This window comes from Delphinapterus leucas, chromosome 4, assembly GCF_059928025.1.
Source record: "Delphinapterus leucas isolate spDelLeu-1000000601 "Yukka" chromosome 4, BTC_Dleu_Yukka2, whole genome shotgun sequence".
NCBI classification, from domain to species: Eukaryota; Metazoa; Chordata; class Mammalia; order Artiodactyla; family Monodontidae; genus Delphinapterus; species Delphinapterus leucas.
Genome location: NC_143132.1, coordinates 120,673,526 through 120,696,364, shown reverse-complemented (window position 1 = coordinate 120,696,364; position 22,839 = coordinate 120,673,526). Strand labels below are relative to the sequence as shown.

The 22,839-nt window shown below is 36.6% G+C and overlaps 2 protein-coding genes across 2 annotated transcripts in view; one reads left to right on the top strand and one right to left on the bottom strand.

Annotated features, from left to right (window-relative positions):
• ANKUB1 (ankyrin repeat and ubiquitin domain containing 1) overlaps window positions 1-5,715 on the bottom strand; it is a 34,036-nt gene extending 28,321 nt beyond the window's left edge. The window contains exons 1-2 of the mRNA XM_022582495.3: window positions 4,537-5,715; window positions 3,081-3,224 (exon numbers count right to left, since the gene is read on the bottom strand). Coding sequence (XP_022438203.3) covers window positions 3,081-3,224; window positions 4,537-4,626 — 234 coding nt within the window. The 5' untranslated portion in view covers window positions 4,627-5,715. The remainder of the gene's footprint in view (window positions 1-3,080; window positions 3,225-4,536) is intronic.
• RNF13 (ring finger protein 13) overlaps window positions 1-22,839 on the top strand; it is a 166,934-nt gene that overhangs the window by 4,498 nt on the left and 139,597 nt on the right. The gene's annotated exons all lie outside the window — the stretch shown is intronic.

Here is a 22,839-nt window from a genome sequence, read left to right as displayed (position 1 = left end):
TAAAAAAACCCAAATAAACAAAAAAAGCCAAATATTAGTATTGATCTTATGCCACCATCTCCAAGTAAGCAAGCAACAAAAAAGTCTTGAACATCATTATTAGTTGGAGGATTCCAGGAAATTTTAGAGGTTTATACTGTACAGTAACAAAAACACAGTATGTATATACATATTTAAAGGCATGAGACATTTAAGAAATGACATAGAATTTAGGTCTGCTTAAAAAAGTATTATACTACAATTTTCTGAGTATCAGAGAGAGAAAAGCAGAAGAAATTAGAATTGTTTTTATTTCCTTTTTTGATAACTAGACATTTTTCAAGAACCTAAAAATAATACCTCTAAAATCAGGAACAAGACAAGGATGCCCACGCTTGCCACTCTTATTCAACATTTTGGGAAGTTCCAGCCAGAGCAATTAAGCAAGAAAAAGAAAGGAAAGGCATTCAAATTGGAAAGGAAGATGTAAAGCTGTCACTATTTATGGATGACATGATTTTATATGGAGAAAAGACCCCACCAAAAAACTATTAGAAATAATAAACAAAGTTGCAGGGTACAAAATCAACCTTCAAAAATCTGTTGCATTTCTAGATGGTAACAATGAGGTAGCAGAAAGAGAAATTAAGAAAACAATCCCATTTACAATCACAACACAAAGAATAAAATACCTAGGAATAAATTTAACCAAGGAGGTGAAAGACCTGTACACTGAAAACTATAAGACATTGTTGAATGAAACTGAAGAAGACACAAAGAAATGGAAAGATATGCCATGCTCATTGACTGTAAGAAGCAACATTGTTAAAATGTCCATAATAACAAAAACAATCTACAGATTCAGTGCAATACTTATCAAGATCCCGAGGACATTTTTCACAGAAATAGAATAAAAAAATCCTAAAATTTATATGGAACCACAGAAGACCCTGAATAGCCAAAGCAATTTTGAGAAAAAAGAACAAAGCTGAAGGTATCACATGCTCTGATTTCAAACTATATTACAAAGCCATAGTAATAAAAATGGCATGGTATGGGCAGAACAAGATATATAGATTAATGGAACAGAATTGAGAGCTCCAAAATAAACCCACACATATATGGAAAATTAACTTACAACAAAGGATCAAAGAACATACAATGGAGAAAGGATAGTCTCTTCAATAAATGTTGCTGAGAAAACTGGATAGCCACATTAAAAAAAAGAAAGAAAAAGGAAAGACACTAGATCAATATCTCATACCATACACAAAAATCAACTCAAAATAGATTAAAGACTTAAATGTAAGACCTGAAACCATAAAATGCAATAGAAGAGAAGATAGGCAGTATGCATTTTGACATTGGTCTTAGCAATATCTTTCTAGATATGTCTCCTCAGGCAAGGGAAACAAAAGGAAAACAAATGGTACTACAACAAACTAAAAAGATTCCACAGAGCAAAACAGTACTTCAAAAAGATATATGCACTCCTATGTTCACTGCAGCATCATTTACCATAGCCAAGATATGGAAACAACATAAATGCCCATCAATGAACAAATGGATAAAGAAGATGTGATGTGTATGTGTATGTATATATACACACACAACGTATATATATATATACAACGGAACTACTCAGCCTTAAAAATGATTAAATCTTGCCATTTGCGACAACATGATGAACCTAGAGGAATTTATGCTAAGTGAAATAAGTTAGACAGAAAAAGACAAATACCATATGATTTCATTCATACGTGGAATGTAAAAAACAAGTAAACTAACACAAAAAATTGAACAAACCAAAACATAGATATAGAGAACAGAGTAGTGGTTAGCAGAGGGGAAGGGGTGGTGGGAGGAGGACGAGATGGGTAAAGGGGATCAACTGTATGGAGATGGTTGGAAACTAAATTTCTAGTGGTGAGCATGCTGTAGAGTATAAAGAAGTAGAAATATAATACTGTACACATGAAAGATATGTAATGTAATGTTATAAACCATGTTACCCCAATAAAAAATAAACTTTAAAAATTTATCTAAAAAAGCATAATAAAAAGATTAAAAAATAAATACATGAACAAATGCTTATAAGACATTAAAGACATGTATAAAATATGGCCTTTTTATTTACATAAATGGGATCATACAATGTTTTTTTTTCTGTGACTTATCTTTACTACTTAATAATAAATATTTTAGAAAATTCCTTTAAAAAATAGACTTCCCACTTAGTCAATCAGTAAAATATATGAAAAGAAAAAGAGTTAGCTTTAGCTACCATAAACTTTTTTTAATGCTAACTGTGCGAAAATAAGTGCCCCATTTAGCAGAAAATACGTACTATACTAAGTTCCTTGAGGCTCATGTTTTCATATGGGGTAGAGAACCAGTACTGAATACTATTTCTATCCTAGAGAGCAGCTCTTAATACTCTTTAGGCTACCTGTCTCTTTGAGAAATTGTCAAAAGTTAAGGATCCTTCACCCAGAAAGTCTCCAGGTACATAATTTTGCATATTTTGCAGTTTTAGGGTTTTGTTCTTAAAGCCAGCCATGGATCCCAAATTAAGCACCACTGATTAAAGACAGTATAAATGGAAAATACTGTCTCTGTTATACGTACACGTAATTCATGAATGGCTGCGTTGTTGGATTTGAATGTAGATCCTGCCATTTCATTCTTATTGTTACTGAGAATTTCTTCCCTTTCCTCATTCCCGTAATCCATTGTAAGGCCATGGAAGTGACCTAATCTTCTTTCTCCCACATCAGTATTCCAGATCAGCCCCTTGGCCTTGATCTTATATTGGTTTATGGGTTGCTCTGCGATGACTGTTTTGGGGCAGGTAACAAGGGGGATAGAGGAGGAGAGGGAGAGAAAGAGTAAACAAAGGGAGCTCTATCCAGTCTCCATGCCTTATTTCCCCTTACAGCACAAATTGTGCCTAAGTCTAGTTATGAAAGTGGAAGAGAGGGGAAGGCAAGAAGAGAAAAGCTCTTCCTACGTTGTGAACTACTTTGGTTGAATTATTCATAACTTTATCTGAAATGAGGTAGACATCTTGGACAAATTGTTACTCTGATCATCTGTCATACCTTAACAAAGCATTTGAGAGTTGAACAAAAAGATATTCCAACATCAGTAAGACTCCAGCTGCCCTTTAGGGCTGCTCCAGCATACATCAGCTCCAGACACCTCCTGCCTTGTTCATCTTCAGAGAGAGGAATGTGGAAATAATCCTTAAAAATCAATAGCATGTTATGAAAACAGCATATCTCTACATTACTAGACCAGCAATGTAATCTCTTATCTTTTACATTTTCCACTGAGTATTATAAAATTGGGACAGAAGGAGGAAGTATTAGACAGGGGTTCTTAATCTGAAGTCTTTAGACATCCCCAAAAATTGATGGTTAGAACTTAGGTGGCAAAAAACTACATTTGTTTTTTATTAACTTCAAATAAAATTGGGATTTTTCTTATGTATATAGACAACAAGCTAAAGTAGCAGTAATTGACTGTTCCTGTGACTTTGTCACCAACAGAAATCACAGATATTTTCATATCCCATCATTGTTGTTGCAGATACAAAATATTATTTATACTGATCTCCTTTGAAATTGTAATAGTTATGAGATACACTGCAAACACTTGTTAATGTGTTAATAAGGAAACCCACAGGTCACAATATCACAATTTGTTTTTTAAATTGTATTTCAGTATAACTGGTTTTCTTTTTGGGGGTATGTATTTTATTTTATGCATTTAAAGACATTCTGAGAAGGAGTCCATAGGCTTCACCAGACTGCCAAAGGGATCCATGATACATAAAGATTAAGAGATTCTGTGTTAGAAGATCTAGATTTTAGGGATCATAGTAATTTACTATATATCATGTAACTATGATTCAGTAAATGCTCCTTAGTAAATGGGAATAAATCATCTCCAAGTTAAATACCATTTGATGGTCAGTTCCTAAATATTTGTCTTAATTTTCCATTTTATAGTGAGTATTTATAAGAAATTTGTAAGAAAAGTACTGCACCCAAATTATTTTTTATTCTGGCTCTGTGATCCTAGGTTAAATGGTCAATCTATCTGAGCTTCAGTTTTCCTTGGAGGCAAAATGAGGCTGTAGCCCAGAAGTCCTCTCCACCTCCAAAATCCTTTGGTTCTTTATAGTTCCTTGCTCACCACACAGGCCATCTATCTGACAACTGTATGCTCCACTTACCTGGCCTAGAGTTAGTGTCTTGTTTTTCTCCTTTTGTGAAGAATTTCAGTAATACTATCTGGCCAATACACAATCTACAAATATCATAAAGATAAGCTAAACACATTTTCCCCTGAGAATTTTCCTGTCTAACAAACACCTCCAGAGTTAATATCTTCTAACAAATGATTATGTAAGCAAACAATGATATTTTCAAATAGTTTTAGTCCCGTTTGCTGAAAATGCACCCAATAGTATCTCTACCCCAGTACAGTTTAAACTTCACTGCATAGTTAAAATTAATGCACATCTTAGTGGCTCAGGGACAAAGTATGTACCTTTATCATCAGCTTGACAGCCTCCACAGTTTCATCTGCTGAAATATCAAATGGTTCAAAAGATCCCTCAAAAGCCATGAAAATCCTCATTTTGTCAAAAAAAGAAAGAAAGAAGCTGTTTTCAAAGATCCTATTGGATAGCTGGGAGAATCCAGTTCACAGTTAAGGACAAAAATGATGGCCAGAGGCAGCTGTCACTGTCTAGCCTCAAAGGCGAGTTGAGAGAACGTGGAGAGAGAAGTCCCGCAGTACCACAGTATCCGGTGAAGCTGACAGCAGCTACATTGGAGGAAATGTTTCTCTGCCAGTGGCATTAGTCAACAGCCACCTGTTGCTTTATTATGGAAACCAGAAAACTTGACAATGGTTGAGGCAAGTGTGAACCAGCGTCAAGCATGTAATACAAAACTGCCACACATAAATTATACTTTGTAATGTGACCACCATCCATTGATACTTGAATGCATATTCATCCAAGTACAGCTGATGGAAGGACCCTTAGAACTAGATATTTGAATTGGGATGCACTGGCACAGAGTGAAGCAAAACAGAGTTGATTTTATTGAATGCAATCATCCTGGAAGTTCTCTGTAAATAACTCTGAGCTGAAGCATTCTGGTTTCCATAGCAACTTTGTGTACTTGTTCCCTGGCGGTATTTCTAATCCTGCCACGGGGTACAGAACAATATCCACTTGCACTAGGGAGGGGAATGTGTAGGCAAATGACTCTGTGGTTTTCCCTTCCCATCTCTGCATAATGGAATCTACCCAATAACAACACAGTATAGTTGGTATTTCTTTTAGTCCTTGCCCTTATGTTATTTAGAACAATTTACCATTGTTATTTCCTTCAACTTCCCTTAGTGTTGGTGGAAAATATTTCAAACCACCCTCAAAAAATGAGCAAAGATATTAATCACCATTACGCAAGCTTATATTTTACTGGAACTTAATTCTAAGACTCTCCTCTGAAATCCCCAGTATTATACACTTGTTCTAATGCTATCATGTCTGATCATTTTTTAAAATTAATTTATTTTTGGCCGCATTGGGTCTTCATTGCTGTGTGCGGGCTTTCTCTAGTTGTGGCGAGCGGGGGCTACTCTTTTTTGTGGTGCGTGAGTTTCTCATTGCGGTGGCTTCTCTTGTTGCGGAGCACGGGCTCTAGGCGCGCGGGCTTCAGTAGTTGTGACATGCGGGCTTCAGTAGTTGTGGTGCATGGGCTTAGTTGCTCTGCAGCATGTGGGATCTTCCTGGACCAGGGCTCGAACTCATGTCCGGGAAGATTGGCAGGCGGATTCTTAACCACTGCACCACCAGGGAAGCCCTGATCATTTTTTTAGTGTTTGTAAATCTTGTCTTCTTCCTGAAGATAGACCTAGGACAGAATCCCTATCTCTCATTTCTTATTCTTAACAGCACTTAGCATAATGTGAGCCACATGATAGGTGCTTAGTAAATGTTAACCTGTTAACTGATTCTATTCATTCACAGTCTGAGTTCCAACTATAAGAAACTTGAGAAAATGGAAAACATAAAAAAGGCAAAGGATTTCACTGCAAAGCTAATACTTTTGGCTTCATGTTTTTCAAGTGTTGCAACACAATGATACCTTCTTATGCTGTCAGCATTTTGATAGAAAGAGTATTACCATAGGACATAGTTAATGCTGTTTTGGTGTCTTGCTCACCCTCCTTCACCCCCTCCAGCTGCCTTTACTGTTGACTGCTAAAGGCTTATAGCTACACCCCCTTTTACAAAGAATTGCCCTCAGCTGATGGGAGCTGCCTTGCCAGGAAAGCTATGCACCCCTCCTCAATAATTGACTGCAAAGGGGCTGTAAAATGCCCACTCTCATATTAAGGGGTGAAAATTCTTCAGAGGATCTCTGTAGAGCAGGCCATAGCTGGACTTTACCTGAGACTACATCCTTCTTCAGCTCTTTCTTTTCCTGAATCCTGCTTAACTCTCTTCCTTACTAAGTTTTTCTTGAAGAGTGCTCCCTCAGTAATTGGCATACATCCCAATCCCTGTCTCAGGCTCCGATTTTAGAGAAACCAGCCTAGGGCAGAGGATTTTTTTTTTTTTTTTTTTGCGGTACGTGGGCTTCTCACTGCTGTGGCCTCTCCCGTTGCGGAGCACAGGCTCCGGACGCGCAGGCTCAGCGGCCATGGCTCACGGGCCCAGTTGCTCCGCGGCATGTGGGATCCTCGTGGACGGGGCACGAACCCGCGTCCCCTGCATCGGCAGGCGGACTCTCAACCACTGCGCCACCAGGGAAGCCCCTAGGGCAGAGGATTTTAAAGAAGCTCATAGGCATTAAGAAATCACAACCAAATGCTTTATAGCTTCCTGAGCTGCATGTTTTCTTATACATGTATATTTTTATATTCTGCAGTAGACTTGGCTTTTGGAGTAAATGCCCGTCTCTTGTAGGCATGGCAGGCCCCTGGTCTGGTTGGTTGCCGGGTCCTGACGTGTATGGAGCTGCCGGCTACTGGGTGGTGGGCTGAGTCCTGAGGTGGCTGGCTGCAGAGCCCCAGGGGGGTCCCAGGGCTAGTGCTATCCCACTGGTGGGTGGAACCTGGTTCTGGAGTAACTGGTTGCGGGGCCAGGGTTCCTGGATCTAGTGTCGGCATGCTGGTGGGTGGGGTCAGTTCCTGAAATGGTTGCCTGTGGGTTCTGGGATGTCCTATAGCTGGTCTGGCTCACTGGTGAGTGGGGCTAGATCGCAGGGCAGCTGGTTGAGGGGTCCAAGCTGTCTTGGAGCTGGTGTTAACCTGCTGGTGAACAGAGCTGAGGCCCAGGGGTTTCTGGGGCTAATGCCCACTGTTGTGTGATGCTGGTCCTGGGGCTGATGCTGGCCCTCTGGTAGGTGGAGCCAAGTCCTGTGGTCTCTGGCTGTAGGGACCTTGGGGTCCTGGGGTTAGTCCCGGTGCACTTGTGTGTGGGTTTGGGTCCTGAGCCCTCTGATGGACAAGGTGTGTCCCAGGGTGGCTGGGTACTCAAGGGTTCCTTAAGGCAGCCTGCCTACTGGTGGGTGGGGCTTTGTTCCTGCTAAGCTAGCTGTGTGGCCTGAGGCGTCCCAGTACTGGTGCTCACAGGCTGGTGCGTGGGGCTGGGTCCCAGTTTTGGTAAGCTAGAGGGAGGATTCCAGAATGGCACTTGCCAGCACCAGTGTCCTCCTGGCCAAACGGAGTGCCCCAGAACGGCTGCCACCAGGGGTAGCTCCAGTTGCCTGCTGCCTCTCTGGGAGACTCTACAGGATCAGCAGGTGGGTCTGGCCCAACCTCCTTTCAAATTACTGCTTCTGCTCTGGGTCTTGGACTGTGTGAGATTCTGTGTGTGCCCTTTAAGAGTGGAGTCTCTATTTCTCACAGCCCTCTGGCTCTCCTGAAAGTAAGCCTCACTGCCTTCAAAGCCAAACATTTTGGGGGCTTGTCTTCTCAGTGCAGGATCCCCGGGCTGGGGAACCTGATGTGGGACTCGAACCCCTTGCTCCCTGGAGAGAACCTCTGCAATTGTAATAATCTTCCCATTTGTCGGTCGCCCACCCAGGGGTATGGGTCTTGACTATATCACATCTCTAGCCTTCCTACCCATCTCCTTGTGGTTCCTTCTTCGTATCTTTAGTTGTAGAAGATCTTTTGTGCTAGATTCTGGTCTTTCTCATCAATAGTTGCTCTGTAAATAGTTCTAGTTTTGGTGTGCCCATGAGAGGAGGTGAGCTCAGGGTCTTCCTACTCTACCATCTTGGCCATCTAGCCAAAACGTTCTGACATGAGAATTAAAAGTTGAAAAGGGTAAGTAAAATTATCCCTATCATAGGAGACATAATTGTAAACCAATAAATCATGGCAATCAAAATTTTAAGACTACTACAAATAATGAAATAATTCAACTAGGTGGCTGTATTTATAATTAATACACAGAAATGAATAGTTTTCTAGAAACAAATGACTGATATAGAATATAATGGAAGAAAATACTCCATTTATAAAAGAGAAAAAAGATAATATGTTAGGAGTAAACTTAGCAGGAAACATGTAAGAAATGTATAAAATAAATGTAAAAACATAACCAAAAAACATAAAAGACTTGAACAAGTGGGCTGGCATACCATAACTTTGGAAGGAAGGTTCAAAACGATTAAGTCATCAATTCTTCTTAAGTCAATATAAAAGTAACTTCCTAAGTTAGTATATAAATTTAATATATAAATTAGAAAATCCCAACAGGATCTTTTTCCAGCTTTATTGAGGTATAATTGACATATACACTGTGTAAGTTTAAGGTGTACAATGTGATGATATATGTATACATTGTGAGATGGTTACCACAATAAGATTAGTTAACACATCCATCACCTCACACAGTTACCTTTTTTTTGGAAGTGAGAACATTTAAGATCTACTTTGGGCTTCCCCGGTGGCTCAGTGGTTGAGAGTCTGCCTGCCGATACAGGAGACATGGGTTCGTGCCCCGGTCCGGGAAGATCCCACATGCCGTGGAGCGGCTAGGCCCGTGAGCCATGGCCACTGAGCCTGCGCGTCCGGAGCCTGTGCTCCGCAATGGGAGAGGCCAAAACAGTGAGAGGCCCGCGTACCGCAAAAAAAAAAAAAAAAAAATCTACTTTTAGCAACTTTCAATTATACAGTACAGAATTGTTAACCAACAGGATTTTTCCAAACTAGGCAAGATGTTCTAAAATCAATGTAGAAAAATATAGCTAGAAAAGCTCTGGAAGAGTAGTGAAAAGCACTCACCTACAAGATGTTAAAATATATTATAATGCTACAATAAGATTAAAACAGTGTGATCCTGGCATATGAAGAGTCAGAAAAATCAATGGAAAAATAGAAAGCATAAAAATGGACTCACAAGAGTTTAGTATATGACAAAAGTAGCATCTGGCAAATTAAGAGATACAAACTTCCAGTTTGAGTCACAAGAATGAAATGTACAGCATGGGAAATATAGTCAGTAATAGTGTAATATCTTTGTATAGTGACAGATGGTAACTAGACTCATCATGGTGATCATTTTGAAACGTATAGAAGTATTGAATCACTATGTTGTGCACCAGGAACTAATATAGTCGTTGTAGGTCAATTAATTATACTTCAGAAAACGAATAACAAACTCATAGAAAAAGAGATCAGATTTTTAAAATTTAAGTACAGTTGATTTACAATGTTGTGTTAGTTTCAGGTGTACAGCAAAGTGATTCAGTTCTATATGTATATATATATGTGTGTGTGTGTGTTTATATATATACATATATACATATATACACATATATGTATATATATAAACACACACACATATATATATATATACATATATATGTATTCTTTTTCAGATTCTTTTCCCTTATAGGGTATTACTAAATATTGAGTATAGTTGCCTGTGCTATACAATAGATCCTTGTTGGTTATCTATTATATATACAGTAGTGTATGTATGTTAATCCCAAACTCCTAATTTATCCCTCCCCCTCTACCTTTCCCCTTTGGTAACCATAAGTTTCTTTTCTATGTCTGTGGGTCTATTTCTCTTTTGTATATAAGCTCATTTGTATCATTTTTTTTTAGATCCCACATATAAGTGATATCATATGATACTTGTCTTTGTCTGGCTTAATTCACTTAGTATGATAATCTCCATGTTGCTGCATATAGCATTATTTCATTCTTTTTTATGACTGAGTAATATTCCATTATGTATATATGTGTGTATGTATATATATATATATATATATATATATATACATACATACACATACCATATCTTCTTTATCCATTTATCTGTCAGTGGACATTTACGTTGCTTCCATTTCTTGGCTATTGTAAATAGTGCTGCAATGAACATTGGGGTGCATGTATCTTCTTTGAATTATAGTTTTCTCCAGATATATGCCCAGGAGTGGGATTGCAGGATCATATGGTAGCTCTATTTTTAGTGTTTTAAGGAACCTCCATACTGCTTTCCATAGTGGTTGTACCAATTTACATTCCCACCAACAGTGTAAAAGGGTTCCTTTTTAAAAAGAGATCAGATTTGTGGTTACCATAGGGTGGGGTAATTGGATGAAGATGGTCAAAAGCTTCAAACTTCCAGTTATAAGATAAATAAGTACTAGAGATGAAATGTACAACATGATTAATATAATGAATGAACACTGCTGTATGTTATATATGAAAGTTGTTAAGAGAGGAAATCCTAAGAGTGCTCATCACACAAGGAAAAAATATTTTTTTCTTTATTTTGTATCTATATGAGATGATGGATGTTCACTGAACTTATTGTTGTAATCATTTCATGATGTATGTAAGTCAAATCATTACGCTGTACAACTTAAACTTACACAGTGCTGTATGTCAATTATATCTCAATAAAAATGGAAGGAAAAAAGAATATAAAAAAAAGTAGCATATTGTATCAGTGGTGATGGTGTGGGGAAATAAGATAGTGTTGAATTACCCAGTAGTTACCTGAAAGAAAAAAAACTGGAGCTCTACTTTTTTACCTAGCATCATGAGAAATTAAAAATGCATCAAAGATTTAAATGTAAAAAATAGAACTATGAAAAGTTAGTTTTATAATAAGGCAAAAAGTAATGTGCCAAACAGAGTATGTAATACACTACCATTTGAGGAAAAAAGCGGGAAATCATATCTATAGGTATGATATGTGATATAGTTTGCATATACCTCAAAATCTCTGCTAATACACTCAGGAAACTAGAAAGCACCCTGGTGCCTATGGAGAGGAGACTTGAGCAGCCAGGGATCAAGGATGAGAACAGTACTTTTCACTGTATTATCATTTTTAAAAATAGATTTAATTTAGAGAACTTTTTGGTTCACAGCAAAATTGAACAGAAAGTACATAGCGTTCTCATGTACCCACATACCTACTGCCATCACACAGGACAGCATTACCCACTATCAAAATCCTGAACTGAGAAGTACGTTTGTTACAATTAGTGAGGCTACACTGATACATCATCATCACCCAAAGTCCATAGTTTACATGAGTGTGCACACTTAGTGTTGTACATTGTATGGGTTTTGACAAATGTGTAATGACATGTATCCAACATTATATTATGATATGGAATAGTTTCACTGCCCTAAAAATCCTTTCTACTCTGTCTATTCATCCTTTCCTGTCCCAACCCCTGGCAACAACTGATCTTTTCACTGCCTCCATGATTTTGCCTTTTCCAGAATGTCATATAGTTGGAATCATATAGTATGTAGCCTTTTCAGATAAGCTCTCATTTAGTAATATGCATTTAAGCTTCTCCTGTGTCTTTGCATGGCTTGATAGTTTATTTCTTCTTAGTGGGGAATAATATTCCATCATCTGGATGTACTACAGTTTGTTTACCCATTCACCTACTGAAGGACATCTTGGTTGCTTCCAAGTTTTGGCACTTATGAATAACGCTGCTATAAACATACATGTGCAGGTTTTTGTGTGGATATTAGTTTTCAGTTCATTGGGGTAAATACTAAGGATTGTGATTGCTGGATGGTATGGTAAGAATATGTTTAGTTTTGTAAGAAACTGCCAATTGTCCCCTAGAATGGCTGTACCATTTTGCATTTCTGCCAGCGATGATTTTGCTCCACATCCTAACCAGCATTTGGTGTTGTCAATGCTTGTATTATCTTTTAATTCTTTTAAAATTTTGAACCATGTGGAGCCATTAACCAGTCAAAAAATTAAGTTAGAAATAAAATCCAAAAATAAAAAGCCCAACTCAGTCCTTTCAAGAAGCCTTCTTTATCTCCCCCGGAAAGTTGACATCTGTTCTTCCACTGCATCATATATTCTTTACCTGTAGAACCTTTTATACTGCATTCCACTTATTATGTCAGTGTCAGCCTTCCCCATTAGACTAGGAGCTTTTTGATGGAGGGACAGTGTCTTAATCACCTTTGAATACCCAGTGGCATAGCCCAGTGCCTTGCAGTGATTGAATAAACAACATAGGTTATTGTAGATTGATATCATTAAAAATTGCCTTGTGACAGTGAAATGATAAGTAGCCTTGAAACTTTCTTAGGAATGTAGGGAAAGCTTGAAATGATAAGAATTAGACTTAAAAATACTCTTAGTTGAAATCTAGGAACAGCTTGCTTTAGCATCTAGAGGCCCTTTTTGTTTTTCGTTTTTTCATTTTCTAGGAATTTTAAATTAATTTAGTTATCCTACTGGGTACCTAGGTCTTTGGTACCCAAATGGGATATGCTAGGTCTTTGGAAGATTTGATGATGAATGTGACCTTAAGGGATATGCCATGAGTAAGGAAGATGGTAGTTGTCTAAAATACCTGGGCCAGAAACTGTACTGTAAGATGAAGTGTGAAAAGCAGCACAAACAAAATAAATGATATGAAAGTGAAAAGACATTTGATCTGAAATGAAGATATACTGTTTATTAACTCAGTACATATACACTGAAGCCCTACTATGTGCCAGGCACTGTTCTGTGCTGGACTATTGCAGTGAACAAGACATGGAGCTTCCAGTCTAGTGTGAATGTGTGCATGTATTTAGAGTGGAGCAACAAATAAATAAGCTTGTTTAAAGAGAATGATCAGGTAGTAGGGATAGCATGTAAAGATAAATAAGATAAAATAAATGTAGAGAAATAGGAAAGGAATTGCTTGCTAGTAATAACGGTAGGAAAGAATTAGGTTATATGCAGGGAAAACAAGTAAATAGAAAGATGACACATACCAAGGGAGAAAGAGAAAGAGAACAGTAATGTTACAAGATGAGGACTAGGGTAAAAAAGAAACAACTATGTCACAATCAGTGACAAATATATTTTAGTCCTCTGATCTCTCATATATTTCAAAGATGAAAATCAGTGATTTCAGTCTTATTTCTGTACTGAAAGTTATGGTAGTCTCCCTATTACAGTTTAACCCTTTACTTTAGTGTCCTTTTAAAGCTCTGAAATAATTACATATTTGAATTGACTTTAAAATATATTTTGATTTATGATATATTGATACATGTCATACATGTTATATGATATATCCAAAATAACAAGAAATATAATTTAATGTCACATGGTAAATAGTATTGTAAAGGAATGCTGAGTGATTGGTGGCCCTTTACAATAATTTTTGCCTTAGGAGTACTTGCTTTGGGTTGAAAATGCTCAATGCTGATGTGTTGAGAAAAGTTTATAGCATCTTTTTTTAATATACAATTATGCTTTTATGATTGTTACTTTTAAAATTTGTCACTGAGTTCCATTTCATCTAAGAAAGCATAAATGTGTATTTGAATCACCTGATAATCCTCTTAATATATGGATTCTCATTGAGTAGTTCTAAAGTGGGCCTGAGATTTTCAGTTCTAATAGACTCCCTGGACTATACTTAAATGGCCAGGAACTAGAAACTATATGGAGATTTTTAAAAAAGTGATTATAAAGAAAAACATATTTTGATTCAGCAGCCTCCCAATTAAATACAAAGAAAATAAAAAGAAAATTATTATTTAAAATTTCATTAAAAATAATCTTACAAAACAGTGATTTCAATCTTGCATTCCTTAATTTTCTTGAATATGATAAAAGATATAAATAAAACAATCTATTTTGATATGAGTGATACCAATAAGCATTTTTCATTTGTAAATTAATAAAAGTAAAATGAGCTACCTTCAATTTAAAATTCATGAGTTTTTAAAGTCATGTTTATTAAAAGATAATTTTTTTATCAAAAAAAGATGCAAGCTTATTTTGACCACAAAGCTTGTTTCACATTTCTCAACCCCTGAAAAGTTTAAGAACTAGTAGTCTTTGTTTTGACTATGAATAGGTATGATGATTTACTGTACTGCTACCTCTTTTGAGTAACTCTTGTTAACTGGAAAAGGCTTTCATAGAAAGCATTTGTCTGTAGTGCCAGGTTGGACCTTATGTTGCAATAGGCCAGCCTTTTGAGAATAATAACAAGTTTGAAAAAAGGAAGTAGAGTTCTTAATTCTCAATATTCTTTCTGTCCTTGTATTATTCCTGATTCTTTTAAAGTACAGTTTTAGTTTTTTTAAGAAAGTAATTTATTACTATTTTTATTTTAACTGGAAAAACAATCACGCAGGTTTGGGCAATCCTAAAACACCTAGAGATATTTAATTAAATATAATACATCTTCATAAGTGCAGAGCTTGCAAAACAGTAAGGGATATCCTCTTGGGTCAAACAAAGAGGAAACTAAAAATCAGATCTTACAGTTTCCCATATTTGCTATTTAGCAAAGAAAAACAGGAACGGAATCAAAGACTAAAGAAGATGGACTTAACTCTAAAAGGAATGGATGATTTAGAAGTTTGGTCTGGAGATCAGCAGCATCAGTATCACCTGGGCACTTGCTGGAACTGTAGAATCTCAGGCTCCATTGCAGCCTACTGAATCAGAATCTACATTCTAACAAGTGCCCGGGTGTTCCTATGTATAATAGTTTAAGAAGCACTGGTCTACATGATGTCATAGTTGAGGGATACTAGGAAGACTTCTCTTCACCGCCAAGTTTTTCACTCATTCATTTCAGTATCTAAAATTTCATTTTCATTTAAGGTTTTGTGGTTTTGAAAGCTACTCTATAAAACATGTATCTTTAACAAGGCTAATACTCCTGTATTCATTTACTAAAAAGTTTTCTAAATGACAGTTAGCTGGAAGCAGAGCTTTGGAGGTCTAAGACAGGTAAATTTTAGGTGTTGGAGAGCGAAGGGTAGGCTCAGATAAAGGGTACAATTCAGGCAGGACAACCAGGCATAGATAGAATGTGGTGAAATCTAGGAACAAGAGGTTGCATTACTTGCCCCAGATAATACAGGAGAGAGTCATTTGGTTTCAACTTGAGCCCTGTCTTTCGTTATACTGGCTACTCATTGTTTGCCATCTCGGTTCAAAGCTCAGGCTCTGGATATGGATGGACTTGCATTCAAATCCCAATTCCAGAGCCCAAGAGGTCTATTTCATTTCCCACCAGCTGTGTGAGTTTGGATGAGTTATTTAATTTCTTGGAACCATAGTTTCCTGATCTGTAAAAATAAACACAATAGTAGGACCTAAGGTTGTCATGAAGATTAATAAAATAACGTGTAAAAGAGCTTAGTACAGTGTTGTTGCTGCTACTGCTATTGATACTATTAGTAGTGAGGAGAGCAGGGGGAACAAGGAAAAAGTCTGGGCATATTTTGAGAGCACTGGTCTTCTGGGGATAGAGAGTCTGATATGGGAAATAACAATGTTGAAAGGAAAGATTGGAAAGGTTTGAGAGTAAAGTGTGCCTAATTAAACATTTTACTTAGCACTGAATGTAAAGAGATCAATGATAAAAAGTAAAATTATGAAGTAGCAGAGAGGTAAGACAGAGAAGGAAGACTGTAAGTAAAAATGGGAGTCTAAAAATAGCATCAATTCTAGCAATTCTCATACAATGTCTTTTTTTCCATTAACTGGTTATTACTATCTGACAAACCTAGTGCTTTAATTTTATCATCTGAACACATACAAGTATAATTCAGCAGTTTCCCCACATCTTTATTTTTGGAAATGAACAAACTAGTGGCAGAGGCATTTCATTAAATTGCCAAGATAGATAAGACTTTACCATAATCAGGATGGAAGCTGGGAGAATTTCCAGACTATAGAGCTCGTCACCAGATGCGAAGCCTTTTTCAAGGAAGTGAAATTGTGCGATTGATGGCTGGAATAAATTCATGCATGAAACAGGAAATAACATGCAGTGAACAGAAGAGAAATCTACAGTTAGGAAAACAAGCAATAGTGGGGGAAATAGCAGTTATAAAACACAGCTTATTGTGAACTTAACTGAAACAGAACAAACAGTAGGCTAATTAAAGTACCGTTTAAGTACCATTGTGTTGACTGGAATGTTTTATATGAACACGGATCTTTTAAACTAAATTCTAACTTTAACCGCTGCCCCATTTAGTAAAATCAAACGTATCATGCTTGTCTCTTCCCTTCTGCTAGCACATGCTGTTGTTTTTTCTCCTGTATTGTGTCTAAATTGTGGAGAAAACTTTTACATTTTCATTCAAGCCACACAGATTAGGACAGTGCCCTCTCAGGTTCTCATCTTTTCTGTTGTATTTTCCGTTCTGGAGAGTTTCCTTCTCTGCCTGAAAAATGTATTTGATCTTGCAATTTTCAAGAGAGTGGCAGGGGAGGGGAGAATTTATGAAATATGAGGTGTCAGTGGCTGACAATTAAATCTCTAATATCTGCCCTTCTTTTTGAATCTAAGGAAAATAATTAGTATGGGAATTTAAGATACCATTGTAAGGGTTCCATATGGAAAAAACTGGGGGCAGGAGCTAAGGATTCCTCAGAACATAATATGTAGATGGCCACCTGCTTGATTTATGCTAAATGCTAGCTCTAAATATTAGTTTAGTTGTTTAGTTAAAATACTACAAAGGAGGCTGCTTGTAAGTGATCTCATACATTCCTGTGTATTTAATGCTACTTTTACAATAAAGATTCCTAAATTTATATCTCGTGTTATAACCACTCCTCTTTATATCCAGATGCCTCCTGGACATCTCCATTTAGATATCTCAATTATAAAATATACAAAAATGAACTTGTGCTTTTTCCTCTCCAAGTTTTTCTCTTTCTTCATCACCCAGTTTTCTCTGCATCACAAATGATACCACCAGTCACCCAGCTGCTCAAACCAGAAATCTGGCAGTCTTCGTTCTTTCTTTTTCCCTCATCCTTCACATCCATCATCAAATCCTTATTATTTGAACTCCAAAATATGTCTTCATTCTGACCATTTCTTTCCATCCCTACTGCCATGGCTTTGGTCCTGGCCATTCTTTTCTTCTTGGATTATTGCAACAATCTCCTGGCTGGCTTTCTTGTTTTCACTCATGTCTTTCTTCAGTCTGTTTCCTACATAATTGCAGGATGGTTCTCTTAAAGTGCAAATTAGATAATGTCATTCCCGGCTTGAAATTCCTAATTGCCCTTAGGATAGAACTAGAACCTTTCGGGAATTCTCTGGTGGTCCAGTGGTTAGGACTCGGCGCTTTCACTGCCGTGGGCCTGGGTTCAATCCCTGGTTGGGGAACTAGGATCCCACAAGCCATGCGGTGTGGCCACAAACAAACAAACAAGCAAAACAACAGCAAAAGAACTGGAAGCTTTACTATGCTCTACAAACCTCTACATCTGTGATTCTCAAACTTATGCATTTTTAAGAATCACTTGGAGTTAAAATGCAGACTCCTAGGCCTGACTCCCAGAAAATCTGATTCTCTGCCTGGGCTGAGAATAGAGATTTCTAACAAGCTCCCAGATGAGGCTGGTCTGGCTAGTCAAGGACCACACCTTGAATAGTAATGCCCAATTAAACCTCATCTCTTACCACCCTTCCCTTACCTCACTACATTCCAGCCCCACTGGTTTCCTTATCCTCAATTATGCTAGGCTTGTTACGGTCTCAGGGCCTTTGAACATGCTTTTCAATTCATTCTGGGTGCCCTTACTAGCATTTATTCTATCTTCTTTTGATGACATCATCCTGATTTCCTTACTTCTCTCCCTTGGTGTGTGATCTGATGAAACAGTTAATTAAGGCATCAAGGGATGAACATGTGTCAGAAGATAAGCCAGTGGAAGACTCCCTCCCTGGAATTTGAACTGTGAGCAGAGTGATGAAAATGGCCAGAGTAGTACTGCCAGGATGAGAATACTGATTCTGTGGGACCATAAGAGTCACCGATTATTGATCTTTACAAGACTGTACTACTGGCATCCTTTTAATGCTGGGAGTATCATCATATTCTTCAAGTAAATTGCCTTTTTTAACCTAAATTGACTAGAGTTGGTTCCTGTGGCTCACAACCTGGGAAGCCTTCTTCTTTAAGTCTCAACTTATGTCAGCTTTTCAGAAAGGTTTCTTTGACAATATGTATAATATAGGTCCCTCCTTTAATTCTCAAATGATTTTTCTGCATATATTAAGATAAGCTTTTAGTTTAAATATATTAATATGGTGAATCATATTAATAGATTTTATAATGTTATCTTAAATTCAACATTGTTTGGTCATAGTTTTTTAAAGCTTTGCTAGTTTTAGTTTACCAATGTTTTATTTGGGATTTTTGCATATTCATTCAAAGTGAGATTGGCCTATGATTTTTCTTACCTGTATTGTCTTTGTTCAGTTTTAGTATCAACAGTATACTGCCCTCATGGAATTAGTTGAATAGTTTTCACTTTTTATTCTATGAAATGGTTTGTGAAACTTTTATTATCTCTTCCTTGAAGGTATGGTGAACTTACCTTTAAAACGTTCTGGAGTTGATTTTTTGAGGGAAGGGTTGTAGATTTTTTTAAAAAAATAAATTTATTTATTTATTTAGGGCTGCGTTGGGTCTTTGTTGCTGCGTGCGGGCTTTCTTAGTTGCGGCGAGCGGGGGCTACTCTTCGTTGTGGTACGCGGGCTTCTCGTTGCGGTGGCTTCTCTTGCTGTGGAGCACGGGCTCTAGGCGCGCAAGATTTAGTAGTTGTGAATCATGGGCTCTAGAGCACAGGCTCAGTAGTTGTGGCACACGAGCTTAGTTGCTCCGCGGCATGTGGGATCTTCCCAGACCAGGGCTCGAACCCGTGTCCCCTGCATTGGCAGGCAGATTCTTAACCACTGCGCCACCAGGGAAGTCCTGTAGTTTTTGTTTTTTTTTTCTGTTTTTTTTTTTGAGTGCTACTTCAATTTCCCTAGCCTGCTTAGGTTTCTTATATCTTCTCGGGTGTTTAGGTAAATTAAAACTTTTTTCCTAGGAAATTGTTTATTTGGTATTTTGGGGGGGGGCATTTTTTCATATTTATTATTTAAAGTTGTTCATAGTATTTTCTTAGAATTTAAAAAAATACTCTATCAATAGTTGATACCTAATATTATATTTTGGTCGTATAACATGGGCTGTATGCCATGTATCCTTTTACATTTGTTGAGATTTGCATTATAGCATAATATGGTGCTATTTTGGGAAAGAGTCCATATGTGCTTGAAAAGAATATTTACAGGGTTCTCTACATGTTCTGTGTGTTGTCTAAATATTCTATATTCTTACTAATGTTTTGTCTGCTGGATTTATTGGGTACTTAAAATGGTGTATAAAATTCTACTTTGATTGTGATTTGCCAACTTTTCTTTGTAAGCTAGTCAATTCTTGCTTTAAATATTTTGAGGCTATGTTTCTAGATGCATACTGGTTCAAGATGGTTATAACTTCTTTGCAAATTTTTCCACTTATCATTCTTTTATAGTTCTATTTATCCTGAATAACAATGCTTTTGACTTCAGGTCTGTTTTTTCCCCCCCCTGGATAAGCTACACTAGCTTTCTTTTGCTTGTTACTCCCTTTGCATATCTTTCCCCCTCATTTTACTATCACTTTTTGGTGTCCTTTAAGTTTTTGTATTATGTCTTGTTAAAAAGAATACAACGGACAATCTTTTAATTGGCAAGTTTACCCCATTTACCTCTTTTAGAGATTATTCATGATTTCCTCTATCTCATTTTGTATTTGCCATTTACAACACCTTTAATTTGCTCCTTTCCCATCCCTACTCCCCTGTTTTCTATTGAATAATTATGTTTTCTTCATTCCCCTTTTTACATCTACTTGTTTGAAAATTATATTCAACTTCTTTGCTCTCCATACTTTCTTGCATCTCACCCCTTATTCCTGGGTTCAATTTTCAACTTGTTGAAGACATCCTTTAGAAGTTCTTTCAATAAAAGTGTCTCAGGAATAAATGCTGTTTTTCCTCTGAAAATGTCTTCATTTGCCTTCACTTTTAAATGGTAGCTTAACTTGGCACAAATTCTAGGTTGACAATTGCAATTATTTTATTCTAGTATTTGAAGATATTTCATTGACTCCTAGTTTCTTTTGTGGCTATTGAGAAGTCAGCTGCCATTCCTTTGTATTTTATTTTTCTTTGTTTATTTAAGAACTTCTGTTTTTCTTTGATCTTCTTTAAATTTCACTACAATGTACCTAGTTATGAATTTATTTTTTGTTTCTTTAGGGTATATTCCTGGATGGGAATCGGTATGTCATAGAAAATGTTATTTTCCAGCCTTTTCAGATAATGCCAAATTGTTTCCCAAAATGACTGTCTTGATCCACATTCCTGAGTTCCTACATCTTTATATTACATTATGTCATCTGAATTTTTGCATGCTTATTTTGTAATAACTTTGTCAGCAAATAGAGTGAGACTGCTTCTCAGTGAACCAAATAAGAAAGGAAAAGTTGAAATTGTATGTCAGTCATTTTATATATAAGACCGGGAAGCAACTCATCTCAAGGGAAACAGTGACCAGGTCATTTTTTAAGGCATTTAGACTTAAACAGAACTTCTTTTGTTTGTTTTTTTGGTCTGACCTTTCTCAATTCCTTAAACTTTGTTGAAAAATCCTTTTGATATCTTTTTTTGTGTGTTCTGAACTTTTCACTTATTTTCTTACAAGATGAATTTATTCATTAGCTTAGAATTTGGTAAAGAAATGGGAGACTTTCTAATCTTCGGCCAAAAATTCCCTGAGACAATTTTTAGAAGTTCTGTTTAGTACTTTTTCAAATGTGTGTATTCCATACATATATGGATTCCTATGGATTCTTTATGGATTCTATTTCTTCTTTTTCACAGTAATAATTTTATTTTTTTCTTTTCAAAATGAAAGTATCGTTTTATCTGTCTAAAATTACTTTTTTCTGGTTATAAATATAATAATGCCTAGAGTAATTTTAATGTCTCTAGTTGATCTCAGTGATTAAAGAAACTGCCTGCATTCTTTTCATTATTCAGGGAAAACTACTTCTAAACCATTTTAGACAATTAGGTAATTGGGTGTCTTGTCTTTTTAGTTGTTGTTGCTGTCTTACAATATATTGGAGGTAGGAAATCCTACAATTTTATATGCTATTTGTACTTTTAGGAGGATATAAAAAATAAAAAACTGTCAGACACAAAGTCCTAATTTTCTTTTGTCTTTCCAAGGAGATAATTAGTGGCTATTAGTATCATGTGCCATATTAACCCTTCCTGCTCTTGAAAACCATAATTAAGATGTCTATCAACCTTACTGTCTAACCTACTTAAAAAAAATTAGTACATTTTCCCAATATGTTTTCTTTTGGTTTGACTTCATTCATCACAGTGGGGAGAATAAATGCTTCTGCAGGGTGTAGCACAATTCTTCTGCCTAAATGCAGTACAAATAACACATTACCTTGTTTGTAACTGAAAGAACTATACTTATTGTGATCTGAAGAGCAGAATAAAGTCAGATTAAAATGTTCTGTACTCAACATGTCTTTATTTAAGGAATGAACAAAACTTTTTTTTTTAAACCTGTAAAATGTGGACGTTATTTTTTACTTTTTTCAATGTCATGCAAGAAATCTCTGATTTAATATAAAGCCAATTTCAGATAATTTAATGAAGAAATGCTTATAGAGATACTCTATGCTTACACTAGCCTTCATAGTAATATTCCCAATTCTGACTTTTACTTATGACTTTCTTAAAGGCAGGACTGTATTAAGTATTGACTATCTTTACAACTAATGAAAGTCTAAGGATATATAGAATATATAGTCAAAGGATACACAGAATAGGAAGGTACCTTTGATAGCCTTTACTTATTTTAGTGTAATTTGATTTAAAGTTTTTTTGTATTTAAATTTTGAGTAGGTAATATTCAAAAGGTTTAAAATTCTAAAGGCACAAAAAGATACACAATAGGGAGTCTTCTTCCTATTCCTCAGGTCTCCCCAGATCAGTCAAGGTTACAAGTTACAGCCAAGCGTATTCTACAGGTGTTCTAAGTGATAGCTTCCTGTCGCTCCTTTGTCTAAAAGATGAGGTTGAAGGATGTGAAGCCTGTAATGGGCTCTTAAAGACGCCTTATTTTGAAGCAGAAGCAGGGCCAGAATCTAGGTTTCCTGACATTCTAGTTCATAACTCTTTGTAATCTTTGCAGTAAGCCACATTACCTCTTTAAAATTTTTAGTTGGTAACTGGTTCATCAGTATGGATGTTCCACTCCGGGTAATTTAAGTTTAAAAGTAGCTTGGTTTGAAGTTGGAATACCTGGGGTGCGGAGGTCTTACCAGAAAGGCGGTAGGGAACGAGATTTTTTGGTTCATTAAAGGATGCAAGGGTTTTAAAAGGCTGACCTAGGGTTTAATCACACTGTTTGACTTTTGCTGCGT